At 41.6% G+C, this 24733-nt stretch overlaps 1 protein-coding gene across 4 annotated transcripts in view; it reads right to left on the bottom strand.

The window, feature by feature from the left end:
- Positions 1-24733, bottom strand: part of LOC116843372 — an 86983-nt gene that overhangs the window by 29518 nt on the left and 32732 nt on the right. Inside the window, exons 6-8 of one of the 4 annotated variants that reach the window (XR_004377875.1) lie at positions 19056-19277; positions 17068-17263; positions 13583-16877 (exon numbers count right to left, since the gene is read on the bottom strand). Coding sequence is in view for 3 of the 4 variants with exons in the window: in XM_032813751.1 (XP_032669642.1) it covers positions 16814-16877; positions 17068-17263; positions 19056-19277 (482 nt within the window). In the remaining variant the exon portion in view is untranslated. Of the gene's footprint in view, positions 1-4310; positions 16878-17067; positions 17264-19055; positions 19278-24733 lie in introns of those variants that run through there. The other 3 variants (XM_032813751.1, XM_032813753.1, XM_032813754.1) reach the window with 3 other exon arrangements.

Here is a 24733-nt window from a genome sequence, read left to right as displayed (position 1 = left end):
TATAATAAACGAAATAATCCTCGCTGACGCATATTCTGCTTCTCGCGCTGATTTCAACGTATTCACGGGCTCACATAATAATTTTCTAACGAACATTCCCGTTACATGAGCGTACGCGTAATTCTATACCGTACCGCGCCGAATAAATTAATCACGCCGTTAATTGAAGCGTGGCGAACTTCGTTTGAACGAATATATCAGTCGACAATGCGCACCCCAACAACATTCGAACTCGTAATCACATCACATCACGGTCGAGTGATACTAAACGTACCGACACGCAATACCGAACATACCGAAATAATTAGACGCGAGAGCCGGATTACACGTAAGCATTTTGCGGTCAATCCGTTTTTACTCTCTGTCAGTCGCCTCGTGATCGAGTTGTTGTTGGTATTTGCTGTTCCTCAAGAAGATATCCATACGCCGGAGTCTCAACGGAACATTTTCGCGGTGGTTTAAGGGAGAATCTTGTTTGGAGCGCGGCGGGAAAAGGGGCGAGAGAGCGCGTGATTCCGCATATGTGATGGACAAAGAGAAGCGTGTTTATGGGAGGAAGACTGAGAGAGACTTAGATACCACCGTATATACCACGTAGACATTTTATATTTTCAGTATTCGGCGGTCACGTTATAAATAGGTCACAATATGAGTCCACCGTACCGCATACAGTGCGTGTGTCGCTTGTTTACAATATAATATCCTATATAAATGTCGTACCGTTATTAAATTAATCGTCCGTTTTACAACCTCGATAGTTCTACGGGGATACATCATAGTACGTGTATGTGTCTCATATACGTTACATTATATTACTTCTTTTTCCTTCTCAACTTTCCACGCTATATATATATATATATATATATATATATATATATATATATATATATATATACATATATATCGTATGTATATCGTATGTATATCGTATGTATATCGTATGTATATCGTATGTATATTATACAAATGTGTGTGTGATACATGCACTGGCATTGCTCGATTGTTTAGTTGCATCCTTCGTAATAGTGAGCGCAGGCACGTTGTCCTCGAGCACGTTCAGGCTTTTTCGCGGACGACGTGTGCGATATCCCGGCACGTTCGCGTCGATAAACGCTTTCCCCGTAAACATATGATATTAATGAAACAGCCGACGATTAGGATTCGCGGTGAGCGCAGCAGGAATAACATTGCGCCATGATAAATCCGCGGACATACGGAATCTCGGAGGAAACGAGATTTGGCGAAATCACTGGGTTATCCGGGCCGAGAGAGAGATACCGAATAATTATAGTCTGACGAAAATTACAGCGCTACTGACTGTTGTCACGATACATCTTCAAACGGAACGATTACACGGTGAGTTATTTCGCGCGAACGAAATTACGTCCATCCGCTGATTGCGTCTCTCGTGCGGATGTAGCGACTCGCAGCGAAAGGGATTTTCGGAATAAGCGAACGCTTCGCGGATTATTTGCGAAGCCTTGCTCATTGCGCTCGTCAGCCGACGAGATCTTGACAAAAAGCCGAAACGTGCTGCGGGAGAACGTTCCTTAATATCTGCTGCGACGAGAGCTTAGGACTCATTACAGGCAGTTGTCGATCATCGCGCGATCATCGCGTTTCCCGCAAATTGTTGCTGAAACTATTTTGCGAGCAGCAGCAGCAACAACGCGCTATAAGGATAGCGTCTGCGGCGGAGTTGCGCGTCTTCCCTCCCGCGCCCCCGATTTAATTTAGTTTACACGGTAATCTCTGAAAGCTCATTAATCGCGCGAATTGCGAGAGCCACCTGTATATCTCGTGCTCTTGGTCCGTATTTTCGTCGCTCATTTAGCGCTGAATGCGGTTTGTTATGTTTTCTCCCTCCTGTGTCTTTCCTTCTACGCTCTCCACGTCGCTTCTTGGCAGAAGACTTGGTAATTAGCGGCTGCATTCAGCGCCAAATGTGCGGTGAGAATGCGAGCGTTCGTGATGATTACGCAACGCGTAATCGCGTTTGCGCCTTCAATGGCGAGGCTACCCTCAAAGCGATATGTTGTGGTTGAATGGCGGAAGGTACTCTTGTCTAAATTGCGTGTCATTGCGTTGCCTCAATGTCGCGACTACTGGAAAACGTCACCGCGTGTTTTTTATCTTTTTCCATGGTGAAAATGATATCTAAATAACATTTTACCTAAATTTTTTTCTCTTACAAACAAGAATTTCGGAACTCTTTGAAAGAGGAAAAGTGTTACTGAACGTTTGATAGTCTTTCTTACTCTTTCATTTTCGCCAGGGTCGACAGATCGTATTGCGTTAAAAGCAACACATCATTCGCTAACGTTGATCTGAGTAATGCACGTTTACACACGCACGTTACAGTATGCACTTGGTAGATGCGTTTTGAAATAAAATATTGCGTTTCAATCGTTTGTACCTACGCGATGTTACTTCGAATCATATTTCAAATCACATTACATTTCGAATAATACAATATTCTAGCTGTTCTTCCGGCCTTTGAATAACATACAATATGTTATGCGCGTAATCGATACGTTTTTTACGAGATATTTAAAATTTGATTTACATTACTCTTTCAAAATAAATTATTTGTTTAATCGTATGCAAAAGTACTGGGCGTACTTTAAAATGACGTTTTCACAATATTAGTTGTCACAATATTGAAACAGCACGATTATACATTATTACAATATGATATGAGCAAGTGAAAACTTAGCGGCCGTTTGGATTCTGCTGATTTGTCTCAACCGTTACTCGTGTCGACAGAGAACTCTACAGTTGTTCTTTCCAGAACGCAATGACTTATGACGATTATAAATTCACGGGGAAAATGATACGACGAAAAGATTATTTTGCAAAAATATGTCTCTTCATAATTGAATGAAGAGACTTAGGCGCACGCACGCACGCACGCACGCACGCACGCACGGACGGACGGACGGATGAACGAACAAAGCAAAATTGGTCTCGTAACTGCAATTTTCCCGAATGTACTTTCTGACAAGTCCAAAAGACAATTCTCTGCCGCATCACGCGTGTGAAACTGAAGCGAATCAAACCTGCCGCTAAAGTGTCCTTTAAACGCTAAATACCGTAAAGAATATATGATTAGGCGTAGAGAGTTCTCTAAATCTGCTGCTTACAAGACTTACTCGATTAAGAGATGATGAGACGGGGGTATCGTGTATATGTATCATAGCGTGACTTATGCTGGTTACGATTCAAAGCCGTGATTGGACCCTTGAAGTCTTCGTATAGTGGTTCAATATGACCAATCGAGCCGCGGATCGACCTTTATTTTTTACACAGAATAACGCGGCACAGAAGGCCGCTCAACCGCGGTCGAGAGCAGAAGAAGGCAGATGAAAAATCGCAACGAAAGGCCCTTCTCGCGTGAGAACACTGCAACGAGCGCTGACGTTTTGCACGACGCTATTCGCGCGAATCCCTGTTTTCATCGGATAGTCCGCGCTCGTTTCATTTTAGGCAACAACGTTGCCGCTGAATAACGTAAAACGCCCGACAGCAAAATCGATATGAACGGCGCTCCGTGGCGATCGATGAGGATCCGCTGCTATTACGGAATAACGACTGTCATGGTTGCGCCACACGCGATAAAAATGATCTCACTTCGCGAGAATTTGCAGTCTCATTGATAACTCTGTTATCTGAATTGATTTGATCATGATCACGGTCATAACAGGCGTAATTATCTCGCGACATCAAAATTATGTATGACACGGTCATACAAAATGAAAATGTACGCCAAGCTTGGCGACGATTCTATAATAGCTTCGTTATTATTCGATTACACGTTTGATTAGGCGCAATTATTTCGTACTACCGCTGCTTCCTTTCGCTCGTTCAAAATTTGCGTTTGATTGCTCGTTGAAGCGACAGACCCGAGAATTTCCCTTCGTTGCTATCGAATTTTACTCCCGCGGTCGTGACAAATTTTCATTGCGTGGCGCAACATAGGAGAGAGGGTATGGGAATATCGATCACTTTTTTGTTTTAGAAAAACCCGATACTAGATGCCATAATTGCATCAATAACTGTCAGAAGTGTTAGCAAGAAAAAAAATATATATATCTTATAAGGTATATATAATCGTTAGGAAAAGAAATCAAATATTCAAAGAACACTAAATATTGTTTTTTTAACATAGTACAAAAAATGAAGTTTTAGAAAATGGATATATGAAACATAAAAAAGCATAAAGATAAAAAAGTTTGTTTTATTATTACAAAATATTATTATTATATTGTATGGATTATGTTAAATATTAATATTATTATGTTGGTGTTAAAATAACTTTTTTTTATTGAATTCCTCTGAATGTAAAAATTATAAGTTGAAAATAAGATTAAAAAATATCCTACGAAAATTAAGAAAATTCAACTCAATAAGTCAAATTATATAAAAGTCCTTTAAATCTAACAGAAGTCGCTAATAAAAACATCACATCTACTACATAAGACGTGGTAATATGGAGCATCTTGTTCCACATCAAATCACACCGCTTTTTCTTCAAACGACCCAACAAATCCCAAAGTAGGAAAAATATTTTCGGAAAAAACTCCGCGATCTTCAAGTTTAGTCTTATTACTCTAATTTACATACTATAGTTAGATTTATCGATTAAGACAGAAAAATTGTTGAGTCTTATCGTGTGAAAAGTTTTAACGGAGAGAAATCAAAGCGGTCTCTCCTAACGTTAAAAACAACGTAGCGAGAAGCGAAATAACGTAACAACTGACGCGAGACCCCCTTTGGCGACCGATAAAGATCCTAATGGTTATGTTTGTTTCAGTTACCGACATACCGCGGCAATTGTTCTTAAGAAATCAGCCTTGTGTTTCGTAGTACTACCCTGCTTCATATTCCCACCTTCTCCCCTATCGCCCTCGCATGTCTCGATGCACGCGACGACGGATTATAAGTTTCGACGTGGCTTTTATTTCGCGGCGCTCGCGAATTTTTCGATGGGCGTTGATTCGCGACACGGCACACGTGATGAGCATGAACGAATATATTGATTTCCGCTGAAACATGCGCCAATCTCCACAGTGGCGTAACGGAGTTAATATACGAATCCGTGCGTACGTAGTGTCAATAGCAGTCAAACTCCCACAAAAGCTTTCGGCGTTCGACGTTCGTGTACACACATTCGCCGGGTCATCACGCACACTCCATTGCACCGATGCATCGTTCTTTGGGGCCCCGTCGCGACTGAAACTCAGCCGCGTAATCGGAAGTAAAATTCACATCTAACACGATCTTAAACACTTTTGGCATAAATTTAACAGACGCTCAATACAACATATATATTTAACAGCTTTTCTTTCTCTAGAATTATGTGAGAAACGATATATATATATATATATATATATATATACATACATACATATATATATATATATATATATATATATATATATATACATACATACATATATATATATATATATATATATATACATATATATATTTCTCTCAAACGTAAACGGCGAATTTCGCAGGATCTCTATTACATCGCTGCGTTTCATCAACAAATATATCGTTAATAAATATCGGCCTTTGAATATATATATATGTATATATACTTCTCGCGACACAATTGCAACACGTCGATTTCGCACAACACCTCTGTAAACTCCGCGACTCACGTCCACTGTATATTTTCGCGATTTACGCGCTCCTGAGACTTACGCCACTGTCGTCCCCGCGGATCACGCGGACGCGCGCAAAAGGCCGGAGATGATGTGACGCTAGATGTGACTACCGGAATTGGACCGAAGCGACCAACCATAATGTCATCCGACGCAAGGACGAAAATGATGTAGAAAAGTACGATCGACGCGCACGGGACGGACCCGTCGTGCACGTAACGGCGCACGGGGTCGGTCCGCGTGACGCTGCTGTAAATTCTACGTTAAAGCCTGGACCACAATTCGCGACTTGGCGCGTGCAAATAATCCTAACAGCTAAAAACACGTACGTATCGCTAAACACATAGCGCAGCGTGTCCCGCAAAAGTCCACCCCTTGACAGGTCGGTGGCCGCGGCGAGTAATTCAGCGCGAATGCCTCGAATCGAATGCCGACATCGGCCCATTGGCGCGCGGATTACTCGGCATTATATAAAGTACCATTGATATCGTATCGTAGCACGTTCGACTGTTTGCATTACTGTTGTCGTTAATGTCGCTTAATATTTACCATTCTGCCGAGCAATCGCGCGCGAGCTGCGCGCTTATCGCTTCGTTTCGCGCTCGGGTGTTAGGAATCGTCTACAATGTGGTCGCAGCTACGTTTTCAAGTTACAGCACTGGTCTGCGAATCGATCGGATACCTTCCTTTCGCGTAAACTCGTGAAAAATGAAAAGTTTTCTTGAACTCGTCAATGAAGATATGCGGCCGAGTTTTCCACGGGATTTTGTAAAACTTTGAATACTCCAGTAAATGATACATCGATTTGAGACGGGTAGAATGCAAAGTCTTGATATTATTCTCGCAGTCATTTGGGAGCTGAACTCAAACGTCTGTCGAGATCTCAATCTCTTGGATCGTTTATATCTCCCAAATGAGTGCAAGAATAATGCCGAGAGTTTACATACTTAATCTACTCGTTTCAAGCTTCAAATCGATATAGCATTAATTAGAATATTCAAATTGGTGAAAAAGAGGCCAAGTGGTTTATGGCCGCGCTCTTTTCACGAATTTCCGCGAAAGAAACAGACACATGATCGATTTACAAGCCAGCGCTACGACTTTAAAACGTAACTACGACCGCATTGCAGACTGAAGACTATCCTTTAGATACTGAACGATCAAACGACACACGCGCGCGCGCACCCTCGCGCTTCTAACGCTAATCTCGACGTGGAAACGGGTCGCAATTACCCGCGGAAAATCAACGAGAGAAACGATGATGTGTGTCGTGCGTGCGCATAGATTCCGAATCAATCGAAAAACATTCGCGCTCGTTTGTCTTTTCTTTCCTCTGCTGTTTAAATAACGGACGTCCCGCGCACCCAATTAAACACACACAGCGGACGCTCGGTCGACGCGCACGTCCAGTATAAAAATAAATAAACTCTACTCCCTATCCTAGGAGAAATTCAACGACATCCCAACAGTACATCTAGTAACATAAGTCTTGCTGATCGACGATGTTGTGCTTATATATCTAGGCGGGGCTAAGTCGAGGAGAGAGAGAGAGAGAGAGAGAGAGAGAGATAGATATTTTACGGTCTCGGAATCGAGATTTCTCACTTATCTCGATGGTGTTCCAAGTTGCTCACTCGATATATATATAATATATATATGTACGATTTATCACAAAGTCCCACTGCGTTCTCGCATACAAAGTTGGGCCGCGTTCTCGCGCGATTGTCACAACAAGATGCGTCGCCCTACGTTTCGATACGCGCTACATTAATGTGTGTACGCTATTTTTATAATTAGCAGCTTAGGCGTTGCAGTAGGTTCATACCGCGCTAGTCGAGAGAGAACGCGACAGGAAACGCGCAACACTGCCGGCGCGTAGTACCAACGGAATGTGAACGGAAAGTCAGCTCGCTGAGTCTTTCACTACGCGTTCGATCGATTAATCCCCCGAGCACCGCGAATTACATTAACGGGAATGAGCATTCGTGACCCCTTCGTAACCGCAAGTAACGTTCGCGTGCACGCGAAGGATCTGTTAACTCTAGAATGGTGATCATATTTCTTTTCTCTTCTTTCCTCCTTTGTGTTACAATAATATCCAGGCAACATTATCCTACGTTGATATTTTAGAGGAGATTTCGCGCGAGAGGAGAAAGCGCGTGAGAGACACGGCTTTTGTACCGTTTAAGGACAAAATATGCGTACAAGAGACAAATTTCCAAGAACGATATCTACCGCGCTAGCACTGTCGTTATCGATATTATCATTCGCGGATTGCCTCGCGCACCCACGCACGCACGCACGCACGCATTCACACACATCGATGACGCCCGAACATGGATGGTGTTGAGGATGACCTAGATAGTTAACATGTTGTTTCACACACGACACACATTATGTACAAGATGTGCTGTGCGCACGATCGATTATCCTTACGGGCAATCCTTATTACGGACAACCCGTCGAGCTATTAAGAATAAATCGCGGACGGGTCAACGCTATCAACGGCTCGTTGTAATTTCTTCTTCTAATTTACAGACTTGCGCATTTTTTTCGTTGGCCTTTGTACGTTGGTTAACTGAGAACGTTTATATGCATGACATTTTCGAGGTAAACAATAACGCATTTTATCGAAAAGATTTCTTTTGCCTTTGTTGCGGAGTTATAACTGTAGCGACGCGTCAATAAAGAGTGCGCCCTTCTTCCACGGGATTTTGTAAAACTTTGAATATTCCCATAAATGATAAGTCGACTTGAAGCTCGGGACGAGTAGGTGTATGTAGATGATGAAGAATGTAAAATGTCAATATTATTTTCGTATTATTCTGTGATATAACGCGCAAAGTTCACGTCACGCGCTAATACAGCTGTCCGTTGAGATTGCAGCCCTTTGGGCCGTTTATCTCCCAAACGACTACGAGGATAATATCGAAACTTCATATTGTTAATCTACTCCCGTAGTAGAAATTGAACTTCGTCAGTGTCTACCCACAAGATAGCAAATTTGTGTCTAATATGCTAACCAGTAATGTAACGCTCACTCCTCTTAGTGGCTAGATAAATAAGTTTAGCTGATGATTAAACGAACAAAATTACAGTTATGAGATGATAAACCAAAATTAACAACCTCACTTTTTATTTGCTACTTAACTTTAAAATGCTAGTAGTGATATATTAGCTAGTTTGTGTGTTTTAGAACAGACAACGCCATCTACTTTATCATACTTGAAATGTAATAGTCAGACAACGGTTAGACCACAAAGTCGATTCTACATTTCTGTGAATAATCAAACAATAATGAATTAGTAACGAGCCAGAAAATTCAATTCAATATTATTGAGCTAACAGCTTCCAATTCAAACCGGATGGTTACTTTTCTATTTGGGTCGACATAAGCTAAAATCGGTGTATCATTAATTGGGATATTCAAAATTTATGAAAAAGAGGCGAAATATTTTGGTCACATTCTTTGAAACTTCTTATTCTCGATCTGCAGTCGACGCATGGTTCGTATGATTTAAATGTATCTTATGCGCAACATAAGGATAATTATCTATTAGATCGAATATCGAAAGGAGAAGGAAGCAAGCAAGCTGTTTACGATTGAAATTCCCGTATCTTCGCGGATCAATTCGGAACACGGGAATGAAATACGAGATACGGCGGTTTGATTTACTAGTTAGATCCTGGCGTTCTACATCGATTCACATCGTGTCTCCCTCTTGCCACTTCCCGGCCACGATTTCCGTCTCGCGCGCGGCTTTCAACGTCGACATAAATCCCACAAAACCCGGAACGACCGTCGAATTTTCACCGAGGAAAATCGATGCGCTGTTCGGCCGCGGGTGTGTAAAGGCTGTAGCGAGCCTGCAATTTCACGGGGCTAAGACGAGCGCCCTCGCCACCGCACATTTAACATTAAACAGAGCTAGCCGACGCTGAGCTTTTGTTTACGTCAAACATAATGTCATGATATACTTCGGTAATATTGCGAACAGCACGCCGAGGTGCTTGCCATTAAATGGGACAGGTTGAAGTAATAAATGTCCCTTAAATGCGCGCAGAAGGGAAGAGAAACGCAGGTGATAATCGTTTGTATTATTCTGCTAACACAGGAACAGTGTGTTGTTATTGTTGCAGCAGCAACAACAATCGTCAGTCTGTCGCGCACAACCCGGTTGAAATTCAACTCAATGTGATCATGTGTTCGGAAATTAGGTCGCTCGATGCGAATTTGTTCAGAGTCACCCCCCGATATATGCGATCTCGTATGTGTGAGCACGTGTTTTCTGGCCATAGCGTGATTTATCATCGCAGCTGTCGTGCTTGAAAATGACACATAGTCGTCGTTTTCGCGAAACCAACCATGTATGATAAAAACCATAATTTTACGAGAGGAAGGAACCTCTAATTCAATTTCCATCTATCGTGGCTCCATCCAAACTTTTTCGTCGCTGCCTAACGTAGTGGAGAAATGAAAAAGAAAAAGGGAAAGAGAAATATATATCATGCATTATTGTCAAAATTTTGTAATATTGCCAGCAACGAAAGTTGCGCGACTTCTCAAGAAGAAATTCGATATCTCGTTCACGCATCGTACACACGTGACATTTCAAATTAAACGAACCATGCATTCGACATTAGTTAATGCCATCCACATTAATTTTTGCTGCACACAGCGCGTAGTATCATCAAGTTATTATTTCATACTTCCGAAACTCACTTAACCAATCTCACACGCTTTATTTTACACATAAATACATATATATACACAAAATGTCCGCACGAGGAACTGAAAGACAATAAAAAGCCGTGTGTTCGTTCACTCGAGTGTTCGCACGATTGGAAATCGAACGGAATTTTCGCTCGTTGAGATAATGGTAAATGAATAAATGACAGAATGGAAATATCGCGTGGAAGGCGCGTTCCTAGCGGAGATTTATTTTAACATTCACGCACACACGCTGACACGAGATAAAGAGAGAGCTACAGCCTTAATTACTGACACAATCATCGTATTTATTACTCGTATATAGACGATAAAATATGGACCCGTTTTCGAACCAGTCGCAGGTGCAAAACACAAGGACGATATATAGATATATATGTACATATACTTGAAGCAAAATTAACGGCCAGTAAAATGCTTGAATTCCCATGATAATTCGCTGCTTTTGGTCAGATCTCTTTTTTCTCATTTTTAATTAGAGGTCACTGCTATTATCGTACGAGAGTATATGTGTACATTTATATATACATATATCTTTTTTTTTTACACGCGCACGGTACGTCATACGAGTAAAAATGCTCGTTGCTTCTATTACCGCGGTTTAGAAAGCTGTCGCTGCGCGTTTACTCGTGTGAACCGGTACAGTGGTTATAGATACACAAAGAACGAATATTGGCGCATGAAATGAACGTTGACGTTAACGTTTGTGAACCGAGTTCTTGCCCTGCCTCCGCGTAAAAAAATAATGATATAAAAATAATGATATATATCACTCGCAAACGGTCAATTAAATCTCGCGTGAATTCATGATATTTTACGAAATAAACGTGCGAGTTCGCGAAAACGCGCTGGGGAACGTCGTTTCTATCTCCACGACGTTGAATCTTTTCAGCAAACTTGCGCATCTTCGTGACGAGAAAGTGTCGCGTCTTAGCGACGGAATTGTCTGTTTCTTTTTGTTTGTTTTATAGAGTTTGGTCCTGACGTATCTACAGTCACTGTGCCCGGCGTTTTTTGTGATATACGCGAGATATCTACTCTCTCGCGAAGTTCGCGTCCTACATGGCTTTGAACGAAGCTTGCTGATGTGTTGATTTAATTGACACATTGTTCCCTTCCTCCCTCCGTCTATTTTTTCTTCCTATTCTTTTGACGAGGCGTCGAGGCGCGATCGGTCGCGTCGTAATCGCAAAAGGATCAACGCCTGATTCCTGTGTCTTCGACGCGGGATGCTCGAGACAGCGTGAATAACGCACATCACACGGTGCATCGACAAAACGTGGCACTAATATCGGCCTAATTATAAAATGTCCAAATTTAGAGATGTTTACTTCGTGTGTTCGAAACTGTATCGATTTTGAGCACCGTTTTACGTAGCGAAATAAACTTCCATAATTTTAGAAGCAGCAATTTTGAACATCGGAATTTACGTTTTATCTTTTCTTTTTTCTTCAATCCCGTGCATTAAACTTATTAAGGTGACGATTAGAGTGTATGAACGTGTGTGTATGTGTATGTGAATAGTGTGCATGTATTCGAGATCGATTCGAGCTGACTGACAATTTCCGCGACATCGGAATATTCGACGTAGGAAAAGCATAAACGCGCTAAAGGACGCACGAGAGGGGTGAATCGGATTTTTACTCGGGAGCCTCTATTCGCCGACCTACTTTCGCTCAATTTAAGCAGCTAACCCTTCTGGTCGCCTTATCACTACATCTTATTCAAGACAAAGGCTCTTAAATCCGACTCGATTCACCCTCCAGTCTCACTCGTCGGTCGCTCTTACGAAGTCAGCGCGATCGATTCATCTTGTCCCGCTCGGCAACAGAAATCGTCCCCGAATTCTCGCTCGCGCGCGCTGTCTTTCACGCGATACGTTATTGTTCTTTTCAATACGAACGGGAAGAATTTTTTTCTCAAAAACGACCTTTGATTATCGAATGTCGAGAAAGAACATTTTGGAGCATCGAGTCGAAGTAAAACTGCAGTTAGAACATCGAACATATCGTTGATTGGTTCGTTAACTTCCCCGCTAATTGCGCTATTCTCCCGCGAATTGCGCACGAGTAAACTGTTCAAATTGTTCTACTCCATAAAACTCAAAAAAAGCAGGGCGGAAACGATCCGAATGTAACGTTGATAAAGTGATTCGCGGAAATGTTTGTGAAAGTTATTTGTAAAAACAAAATCCATCTGTGTGCATCTGTGTTTGAATGTGTGTGTTTGTATGCGTGTACGGAGGACAAATATATTTACTTATAATCAGGTATTTTTGCACATTTCGACAAGCCTTGCAACGATTAGAAAGTTTCAAACGCGTTCGACCGCGTTGCCGATTGAAAATACACACCTACTCTCTAAAGTACGATCAGTGTATTCTTCACCGAAATGCTATGTTTGTAAGTGATGATTCAGTTATAAGTATATAACACTGCAGTCAGTAAAATTTCGCTGAAAGGATCAGCTAATAGTAGAAACTGTAGCCATGACTGATGCAGCTTGCAAACGCGTATAGCGCTGTCGCCCGCAAATTACGTGAAAGCCGTTAATTCTATCATCGTGAAAGCAGAGAGTTGGATTTCGTATGGAGTATTACGAATTTGCCTACTACGGATTTTGCAGTGAAATCTGCTGAGTGACAAACTAAAGTGTTTCCATTAAAAATCAAGGAAAATATTGAATATTCAGTGATTGTCGGTGAAATACTCCTTTGACTGATTCAATCGGATATATTTTTACTGATTCGCTTTAGAGAGTGGTGAATAATTCACGATACCACGTGCGTTTGGTTCCTTTTGGGAGTCGACGCGACCCTTCTCTCATTCCAATATATCACTTCGCCTTGATCTTAAGTGAAGGCTGCGAAACGACTTGAATTCGATAGTGGGTGGGACGAACAAAGGGGAGGAACAGTCACGTTACAAATTTATACGTGTTCGCGCGCGAAAGCGAAGACGCGACTCCTCTATCGTTTGAATTATCGAGATCTTTGCGAGAGGAGAGAATGGAGTTCACTTTGGAAAATTGTAGTCCCCGTAATTTTACCGGGAATCGGGCGAAACACGCGCGATCCGGCAGTAAAAGTTCTAATTCACTAACGGAAATGTTAACTAACCACGTCCCCTCCACTCTATACGTCCCGCCCTGTACTGAAGCACCCTTAATCAGTTCCACTTACCTTCAACCATCGCTCGACACTATCGAGAGGTAACGAGAACCGATCGGAAACTCGGACGATTTGCAGCTGTATTCTCGCGAGCGGGCGTTAAATTCCATATCTCTCGCGATTTCTCGCGCGCCGACAAGTATCAGCTTCGTGCAGGAGTGAGAGTATCGAGTAATCGGAACAAAAATCCCGATATCACTTCCGCCACTGAGCCAACGGAGAGAAACGCCGTCACTGTAAACTACTTCGCCAGACTTGATTCGATGAAACGGTTTTGCGCGTCGGATCGGCCCGCAGAAACATGTCATCGTTGTCGTTTTCGTCGTCGTCTTCCCAGTCGTCGTTGTTGTCGTTGTCGCCGTCGTTGTCATCGTTGCCGCGCGATAAGTCGATTGTATCCCGTTCTTTCCCCGTGTTTTTACCATCCGTGCGATTCTTCGCTCCTCCACGCTCGAAGTAAGCGACTCGGAATTCCGCGAACTCATTGTCGATTTCTTTGCGCTGGGGTGAGCCGTAACTTTGTGGTAGACATTACACCGTGGTAAAATTACACCGTGGTAGTCGCCAGTGCTTCCGCGAATTTTCCCCGACTTTACCGGCCTTTACGGCTCGAGCTTGTTACACGACGCATTTCCCACGGGGGCGAATCTGTGTGGGAAGTGATGGAACTTGGACTTCGAGCCCCGACTGTCGAGGGGCTCTGCGCGGGATTAATCTGTTCAAGAATACACATCAATTTCCCAAAGTCATATATTTTTCTTTCTTTTTTCTTATTTTTCCTTTTTTTAGTTATAATCTTGCTGGAAGCTCGATGTTGAAGGTGGAGGAAATGCGGAGGACTTCTCCGTTGTTGAACGAATTAAAGGAATTGGAAGATCGATGACTACGAGTCCGGCAATTAATCGCGCGAAATCGATGTCGATGTGACGTGGAGTTCCTCGGCGAACATTTCCAGGAGGAGAAGAATACATCGTTCTCGGCGATGCTAATTTGATTAGGTTCTATCGCGTGACTTAAAATCCAATTTCCACGTTTAATTTGTGCGTAAGAGAGATAGAGAGAGGGGGAGGGGGAAAAGCCCTCCCCCTTATTAGCGCCGAATCGAAGATTCGCTATCGGAAATCCTCGCTCTGATGTAAGTGCTTCGTGGAGGTCTTCATATCGATTTCTCCGCCGTGCCGCACACAGCCAGCAGTACACGCGACTCGTATCGAACGGCGTAACACACGAAACGACGCTCCGGCACGAAATTCCTCGGGAAATATTCTCTGTTTCAGGCGAGAACGCACTCTATCCAGTATTATTCTTACGGACAATCTTTGGCGAATTTTCTTCCACCAAAAGAACTCTTATTTTGTTTTCCCTCGTCGCCAGGCAGAATTCTTACGTTAAATCCGGCCACGAGAATCCGTCGATCTCCTACCTCTTTATTCCTCGTTCTAGTTGCTCATTTTTCATCGCAAAATGGTACCAACTTCCCTCGTGTCGAAGTTACACACTCTCCTCCTCAGTCTCTCGGAATCGAGACGATAACGATGATAAATTGATATGAACGTTTATAATTTATATTTTAGTAGCATCAATGTTTGCTCGAAATTCTCGTCGCGTGCTTAATGTCTCTTCAACCTCACTGCTAAAAGCTCCGTGCTCCGTGAATTACTCCGGGAATAAATCAATCGAGACACGACTACACGCTCCCGCGAATTCCATTGTCTCTGCGTTATCCGTTTATGGGCGGCTAAAATGCCGATCCGCTCGCCGAGTCTCGCGAGTTTCGAGAACTTTTCCGGATTTCCATCACCCCTCTCCCCCCCTCCTCCACGGAAGACAAGCATCCCTTCTCGCACGTGTCGAGGTCTCGACCTCGATTACTCATGAAAAAGATATATATGTCGTCATTGGTCTCCCGCGGCGTTTTTCTCTCGCGACCTCATTATCCATTCTTCCGCTACAATCTCGCTACTTCCCCTCTTCGTCGCAGATCCCGCCCCCGCGGCTAGTGTTCTCGTTATCGCAGCAAACTTTTCCAGATTACGAATTGCTCCCGCCGACAACATCCCGCCGGTCGCGTCCTTCCGTCGCCCTTTCGACGGCAGAACTCCTCCTCCGTCGTGGTCGCTTGTTCATCACAACTCGATGATATCCGGCGCGCGAAACTGCACTTTGCTGCTGAACTTCACCTCCTGGACAATCTTGTTACTGCTGTTGTCCTCGCCCGACTCGACATCGCCGCTCCGCTCGTAGTAGTCATCGTCATCCTCCTCCTCCTGCAGGTCTTCCAGGACCTTGCATCTGTCTAGACGCCAGCCACCACCCCTATCGCTGACCGCCAACTTCTGCTTCTTCTTCTTCCTCTCGCGGATTTTATTCTGGCGAACAGATCGCCATGGTTATTTGTATCTGAAAGTCGAGCAGAACGGGCGCACTTTGGAGCGTGAGTGTGCTCTTATCGACCGCGGAGAGAAAGATTCGTCGATTTATACAAAATGTCTCTATCTTACTGTGGTTATTTTTTTCCTCTTTCAGAATTTCGATGTTTATTACACGTAGATCGATAGAAGAGTGTCGTCGGAATTGCACCGGTCGGAGAATTACAATTTTTTCGTTAGTAATGGCTAGACAAACACGATTCCGGCAGGTCTCCCTTACGGAAGACATTCTCCAGCTTTAAAGGGTGCACTCAGGGAGCGTATAGCGATATCAAAAATAAAAGAGAAAGTTTACACGAACATGGGTTCGAAAACGCTTCGTCTTTTTTTCTTTACTTTACTTTTTTTCTTATTTTGGATGCTTCTCTGTGTGTCTTGGGCGCAGGGTGTAAACGGCCAAGTCGCGATACGGTACAGGAATTTTTACAAAGGCTCGCCACGTGTATCCCTTGTACAATCGCCGCAAATATTTTAATCATCTCGTTATCATGTTGAGCACGCAGCACGGGGCTTCGAGTGGGCGTTCACATTTCGCCGACGATAGAAATATGATAGGTGTGCGTTTATACGAGCCGCACGTTACGTGATATGCGCGTGTGCTACTCAGCTCTCCAAACGTATCGAGTGAGTGTTTTGATATACGCAGATTGAAACGCGGTGACGCGCCGGAGCGAAATATTTTTCATCGTCGGGTTCGCCGTCGTAAAATAGTTTGCGTCGTCAATTTCTACGGGAACTACGTCAACATCGCGCGTTATTTTCATTATGTGACTCGCGCTCGCATTTTCCAAAGAAAATCGCGCGACGTCGCGAATTATTCCCCTATCTTGAAAATTTTTAGGAAAACTAGTCTTGATCGGAACTGTCGCTTTCTATATCTGCAATTTGTAAGAAGACAGCTTTTAGACATTTCGCGCGAATGAATGCAACGTTATCGGCTTGTAATCAATGCAACTGATTTCATCGTTCAACTGAGATTTCATGCAACTCTGTGACTGTTGAAGTCTAAGAAGAGAAATGCCTGCAAGCCGGGTGCTCTCCGAGTACATGTGCGCAACATCGACTTACCTTTCTGGTAAGGGACATTCCAGAATTCTGCAGAAAGCCAGGCCGATCGCGACCAACAGTATCACTAACAAAACCGCATACACCACGCACAAATGAACTAAAGAAAAAATGTAGAGCGTCTTGTGACACCAATTATTGGGCGCGTACAACGAAAACTCGTATTCCGGCCATTTTATGTGCAGTATCCAATAATGTCCTGAAACAGAAAAGGGAAAAAAGACTACTTACAAGACCGACTACTCGCGAGTCAATATCATACTTAATGTGTAGGCGATGAAAAAAAAAAAGAATAGAAGTATGTCTCGGCGAAATATAGTCGGACTTAGCTTCCTTTTTCGACTAAAAAATAATTCTCTTGAACCGCAGCCAAAAGGCATTCCTCTCGCAATTTGCCCCTCCGTTAGCACAACTAGAACTACACTTTTGCGTCCGACCCAAAAACTCCCAAAGTGCTAACGACCTCGCTGTTACGTGACGCACATATATCAGGTGCTCGAGATTAAGCAGTCTGCAATTACGTGCCGTACTCCGACCAGCGAACTGTCGCGTTTTCCACTATGACGTTCGCGCGCCGCACGAATTGTAAATATCGCACGGCGATGCTCGGTCACGAACTCGGTTTAATCGTTCTACCGCTGAATTTTTTCCCAGTCGCGGAATTCCTTTTTCCACACGAATTGGCATGCGAACGTTATGCCACGAGCTCGCGGTGCCTTACGTTCTTCGTCATTCCATGCATTCGATCCTGAATTAACAAAAGGGAGAGGTACATCGGAAGAAATATCGACAATTCATGTGACAAAACGGAAATAAATGGCTGAGTCGATTAAAATAACAGTACGGCGAGAACACGCCTCTAAAATATCTCGACTTCGATCCATTTTCCCTATTAAAGATAAAATAGATTCTTCGCCATTTTACGCATTCGATTCTGAATTAATAGGAGGAAGAGATACGCCGGAAGAAATATCGACAATTTATGTGACAAAAGGAAAATAAATAGCTGGCTCGATTAAAATGACAGAACGGCGAGAACACGCCTCTGAAATATCTCGATCCATTTTCCTCGTTAAAGATAGAATCCGCCATTAAAATCAACCGCGCAAAGTGCAAATATAAACAAAGCCTGCCACTTGACCGATATTTTTGCCGGCATAATGTGAATAGAAAGGATTCCCGCAAGAATAACATAGTAGGCGCAGAAAGCATCGCGCAATTAAGGCCGGCATAGAAGGAAGTTAAACACAATTCACGTTGCAATGTTTGTGAAGCAACATAATAATGCATAATAACGCGGTGTTCTCCGCGAACTTTGTGTGTCGTCGTTGCGTTTCCGTCGTTCGCATGAAGATGAAATAAATCTCGGGATTTACTCCATCTTCATTACGAATTTCGATCAAGTCGCAAGTTTTAGACAAACGATAAAATGAGTAATTCTTTCTGGCATATACTAATTACAATGTGCTGGACAAGTGAATTAATGACTTCATATTAATGCTTAGATAAAAAAAAATCAATCGTCGGGCTAGCGCATCGCTTGATGAAAAGGAAAAATGAAAGAAGTAAAAAAGTATAAAAAGTGTAAAAAAGTATAAGACAAGAAAACCGTTCGATTTAATTGTCCGGATAGTGTGTCAAAGAATAGCGGTTATTAATTTTATCGTGTATTTTATTGGAGAGATTGTGTGTGTGTGTGTTCCCTTCCTCCTTATCTTCTGTATAATAATAAACTTCTAGGCAAGTTTATTGGTACTTTAACGTGAGATTATTATGAAATCACGGAAGGAAGTATTATGAACATATTTCCGTAATGTGGCTTTGAACTCATCGTGTGCATTTGTGTGTACATATGTGTGTATATGTGTGTATGCGTGTTTGTGTGTGTGAATAAATCCTCTGTGGCATTGTGCCATTCAGAAAGTTCGAGGACCGCTCTCACGGGGTAAATTACAGACGCGATAGAATTTCGTAGAAAATATCTTGCTTACCTAACACGAACCACCCGACCAGGAAGCACGATAAAGCTATGGAGAGTAATTTCATGGGTGAGACATGTGGTCTGGCAGAAGGTACGGACAAGACCTCCGGCCTCCGAGAGCGTATCTGCGAATAGAGCGCCCAAAACATACGCACGGCGCCTACAACTCCACCGATCAGCATGTACACGGGAATGTATGGCTCTACCGGACAATCCTTGATGAACTGCACACCTGTAAAAGTCAAATTGGACATGCGATTTTTTATTCCATATTACGAGAAAGAGATGTCTATGCTTACGGACATAAAAAATTATCATACCCCCTTTACAATTGATATAAGATGTCGCAGAACAATCTCGGAAGCTCTCATGGAGGCATCTACCAATTCCTAAAAGCCTTGTAGATTTTTAGTTACCAATTAGAAAACATTAATATTTTATCGCGAGCGACCATCCGCCAATTTTCTATAATTAATAATACTTTAATTAATAAATAAAAATCTACAAAGTTATTAAAATGGTAGAGGACTTTTTGTTCAGTTTGACCTAATTGACGATGGCAGACGTCGCCACTATAGCTCATCTACCATATCTCGCGTGATCATTCACAAATCTCCTTTAATTAATATCTCGATAATTATTGGGAATATCGCAAAACAGTATATAGAATTTTTATGTTTATCTTAATTCGTACTATGTCTCCATGAGAGAGAGGTTAGATTCCGAAGAAATACTTGTATATAATTTGTTCCCCTCACGGGAGAAGAGGGGAAGGTATATAAAACGCGCTTATGTTGAGTTTTTTCTGTCTGGATATACGCATATAAATTTCAATTTTAATGCGTCGGATGATGTGCGCGCAATGACGCGACACGGCAATGAATAATCAATATTACGACTTCCACCTCTGCTCTGATTTTTCCGCTGGGATCTCCACCGTCAGTGGACTTTTTATCGCGATGTATTTCCTTTTTCTCGTTTTCTGCGTATGCCAGCAGTCGAATACGTCATTACCTAGTCTCAGTATTGTGCAGTTACAGTTCGTGACATGGTAGTTTGTTTAATACTATGTGAGCTCATCAGCGTTATTCTCATCGGGAAGAAAAGAAAACGACGTCTAGCAGCTGATATTCTTACCCATCCATCAGAACGTAGCGTGTCTGACGTGCGTCATTATCATGCGCTTTTTGCAACACCGACGAAGAATAATTTAGCATTAATTGCGTTCCCGGACATCCATCCTGTGTATCACGTCCTGATTCGACATCCAACTTAAGCTAACATGTATGCAAATATCCAAAGGTTCTCCTACTATACTTGAGCAACACACATCTTGTTGTTGTACTCGTCTTGAGTCTTGTGTGTGTGAACTATTGATTCTACGTGGAATAATCTCGAGCGATATTTTCTAGAGGATTTATTTCTCGTGGCATTCGCCATGAGATTGATATGAAAAAAGAATTTAATACAGTTATCAAGAGCGCGTTTCTGAAGATATTACAATACTACGTCAAAACCACAAAAGCTCTGAAGCGCAATTACGCTTATTTAAATCTCAACGTGGACGTTACATCCGATGCAATAATGCGAGTTATGAACGACCGAGACCGCGTTCGCGGCCATTAGTTTGAAAATAACACGTCAAGTGGAACGAAGTTAAGCTCATATCGATACCAATTTGCCGATTGAATCAATTTTTGCTAAAAAGTTTCAACCGATCTTTTAGCTTCTATTCTTCTATTAGAGTCATCTTAATCTCTTTCCTCTCTTTCCTTTGGACACGAGATATACGATAACAAGTTGCAGTCTCGTGGCAATTCTTTGAAAATTCAACACGCGCACCCGTTCTTCAACCCAAGCTCTAAGTGCATCATCCAATTTCCACGGCGCACCTTGCTACCCGCGATCCTTTCGATTGTATTTCCGTGCCGTGATTTACGAAAGACCTAAGTCGCATTTAGAATCGATGATCCGCGGCCACTTTCGCGGTTCGTCCAGGCCATTATTATCGATTGCACGTTTTTAACGGGCGAACTTCGCCGGAAGGTGAATGCACCGGACCCGTAATAAATCAGGTTGAACGTCTATACCTCCCTTCACGAGAGTAAGCGGCCGAGAAAGTAAGTACGCTTGCATGCCGTAAGCTCAACACGCTAGCGTTTCGCGTGTCGTAACCCGGTAGCATTAATTATAAATGATACCGTATAATTTGCATGAAAAAGATTCTTTTCTCAGGCGCTTGCAATATTTAATATTAATTTTTCTTAAAATGTATTTCATATGTCATATGTATATATACATATTCTTATGCCATATATACAGGTATATATATTAAGTCAAATTGAACAAAAAATCCTCTACCATTTTTCAAGTAATCACATAGATTTTTAATTATTAATTAAAGAAGATTATTGCACGATTTTGCATGATAATGCACTCATCTTCTTTAAGTAATAATTAAAAATCTATGAGTGATTATTTGCAAAATGGTAGAGGACTTTTTTGTTCAATTTGATTTAAAGTATAAGTATACGACGGCAATCGTTGCTACTATAACCGATTTATCATATTCTGCATGATCATTCACAAATTTTCTACAATTAATATCTCGATAATTATTGCGAATATCGCAAAACAGTATAGAACTTTTATGTCCACCGCAACCTGTTCTACGTTCCCACAAAATGCACGGAGGAGAGTGTGAGATACCCTGTATCCCTATACAGGGATACCCTGTACCCTATAATACATATACAGGGTGTCCCATATACCTTCACAATCTCTCGTGAGGACGAAGAGAGGATTGAGATGAACACAAAAATCCCATACCGTTTTACGATATTTTCAATAATAGCCGAGAAATTAATTAAAGAAAATTGGTGAATAATCACGCGCGATATGATAGATGAACTGCAGTGGCACCGTCTGCTGTTGTATACTTATACATTAAGTCAAACTGAACAAAAAAGTCCTCTACCATTAATAAAAGGAAATTTGTGCATTGTGGTATACAATTATGTAACAATTTTCTTTAATTAATATCTAAAAATCTATGTGGTTATTTGCAAAATGGTAAAGAACTTTTTTGTTCAATTTAACTTAATGTATAAGTATACAACGGCAGACTGTGCAGACGAATCTTCTTTAATTAATTTCGGTTATTAAGAATATCGCAAAACGATATGGAACTTTTGTGTTCATCTCAATCCGCTCTACGTCCTCACGAAAGATTGTGAAGGTGATACGGGACACTCTGTACATGTATTTCAATATTAATTTTTTTCTTATTATTTTTTTTCTTAAAGTGTATTTTATATGCCATATATATATATATATATATATATATATATATATATATATATATATATATACATATTCATATGCGATACATATATGTATTCCAATATTAATTTTTCTTAAAATGTATTTCAACGCTCGATCACAGAAAAAAGTGCGCGACGCGCGAGAATACGAGAACAATCGGTAAAAAATGTAAACTCATCTCCACTCGTCGCCAATGGTAGTCATTCATTAATGAGCCCAAGTGATCACGCAGTCAAAACAAAACAAAAACCTTCGAAGCAATCATGTTTACTTTTATTCGTTGCGAACTTTTTGAAGTTTTCCGTTCAGTTCCATGCCGGCGAGTAACACGTATACAACGCGCGCGGACTACGCGTGTGATTAAACTATTTCGTCGGCACTTTTGAGATACTTAATCAGTCTCTCGTCGGGATCGCGTTATTTAACACGTGCATCTTCGATTCAATAATCGTCTCTACGCGAGTGTCATTGTTAGTGTCAGTGTCAGTACCAGTGCCACGACGGAGTAGCAAGGATGCTGGGTTGAGATGCCAAGATAAAAGACGCAAGACGCCGGATGAGGATGGCGATACATCATATATCTTCAAGGTGTGCTAAATCATTTATTATACAGAAAATTTCCGTTTTTACGGAACGTTTGGCGAACTTGAAAATAAAGAAATATCCGAGTCGAAATTTAGGCCAACATTTATAACTTGTCATCATTCGACATATAATTATAACTTCAATGTATTCCGATTAATTGTCAACCTATACTTGTATTTCTTGCATTATTTCACACAAGAAGTATCGATCCAAACGACCAAGTAACAGTCCATGAATATCAGTCTGTGATTAATTATACCTTCGATCAAAAATCTTAAATAATTCACGAGTCTATGAATATCGGCCTTAGAATGTAACGTAAATCTTGCGACTGTTGATTTTCACGTCTGATAATGCTTCTTTGGCCGCGTATCCAGTCTTGTTAACGTCAACCAACACCTTTTGATGCTTCTGTTTAACTTTTGTTATTTTACTGATGTTCTATAGTTAAATCATTATTGATAAACATTTTTGATAAAGTTACTAATAAGGATTGTTAGACGTATAACTGTTATTTTTACCTTTCCAGCTTCAGATCAGTTCTTTTAAGAGCTACAAATTTCATCGCAACTTTCGTTAAAAAAAAAGAAAAAAGAAGTTAGGAAGAGATGAGACTAACGATTTGTTCTTTTACCCATTTACTCACACTGTAATCTTTATTAAATAATTCAACATCTGCTTATCTATGTAAATTTTATTCAAGTATCCACATTTCGTTAATTGCCAATCGCATGTGTATATTCGCGAATTAATGTATTAATGTATAATGACATCACATCTCGTTTATCATCAATTATAGTATATAACGTGATGGAATAATATATATTATATACACACGTGTCCAAATAAGAACGAGTGTTTGAAAAGGAAAGGGAAACGGGATGAGCACGGATTTTTTTAAATAATTGGATGATTTAAACCGTTCTATAATCGAAAATTTTTACCTCTTCCATGTTCCCTACAAATCATGCGGTTTTTGAGGTTTTCCGACCGGACAGAGCAATGTCGCGAGTAGCAATGAGGGAGTGTTAGTTTTATATATTCGATACATCTGAGCGTTTAATTTTTCTGACATTTTCTCCGCGAAGTAAAGGAATAAGGGACAGCTTTGATCGCGTTGAGAGTTTCTGAACTTTGTCAGTTTTGTTAAAAAATATTCAAGTTAAATATCGGATCTCGAATCTTCATCGTCGAGTCGCGACTGTCTCGCGCCCCGCAATTTTAGAATTAAATAAATAAATAGAAAGAAATATATATATAAACAAATAAAAAATAAATAAATTTTGGAAATAAATAAATTCTAGTAGAATATACTGAGACAATCGAATATTGAATATTCTTTTTTGAACGAGTTCTTGAATCAGTTCTCTCTTCGAGTTTCTTCAGTATGGACAAAACGGCAGTAAACAACCACCTGCAGTATTTACTAGGAGGGGCAACGGTGGAGACGGGCATACATAGCAGGTCTTAAAGGATAGCAACCTTTGACTTTGAGAGACTGATAGCTGTACCATTTGGTACAGTAACATTGTTTCTCTCTGTAGTCGCCGTGCGCTCGGGATCGCGCCGAGAGATGTCGCTTCCGAACGATATCTCTGAGCGTTATCTAGGAAGAGGAGAGTGTCGTGAGCGTGGAGTGTCAGGTAGCTCAGTGGTTTAGAGCAGTCGCCCGGCAAGCGAAAGACCCGGGTTCGAGTCCCCCCCGGCCTAGCCAAAAGAACCGCGCTCTCGATATTTTTCTCTTTCTGGAACGAAAAAGATACGCAGATCTCGAACGCA

Source organism: Odontomachus brunneus, unplaced genomic scaffold, assembly GCF_010583005.1.
Source record: "Odontomachus brunneus isolate Ranch 3 - 2012 unplaced genomic scaffold, Obru_v1 Obru_scaffold_032, whole genome shotgun sequence".
In the NCBI taxonomy this organism is placed as follows: Eukaryota; Metazoa; Arthropoda; class Insecta; order Hymenoptera; family Formicidae; genus Odontomachus; species Odontomachus brunneus.
The sequence above is the reverse complement of the archived record's forward strand: the minus strand, read 5'-3'. Positions and strand labels throughout refer to the sequence as shown.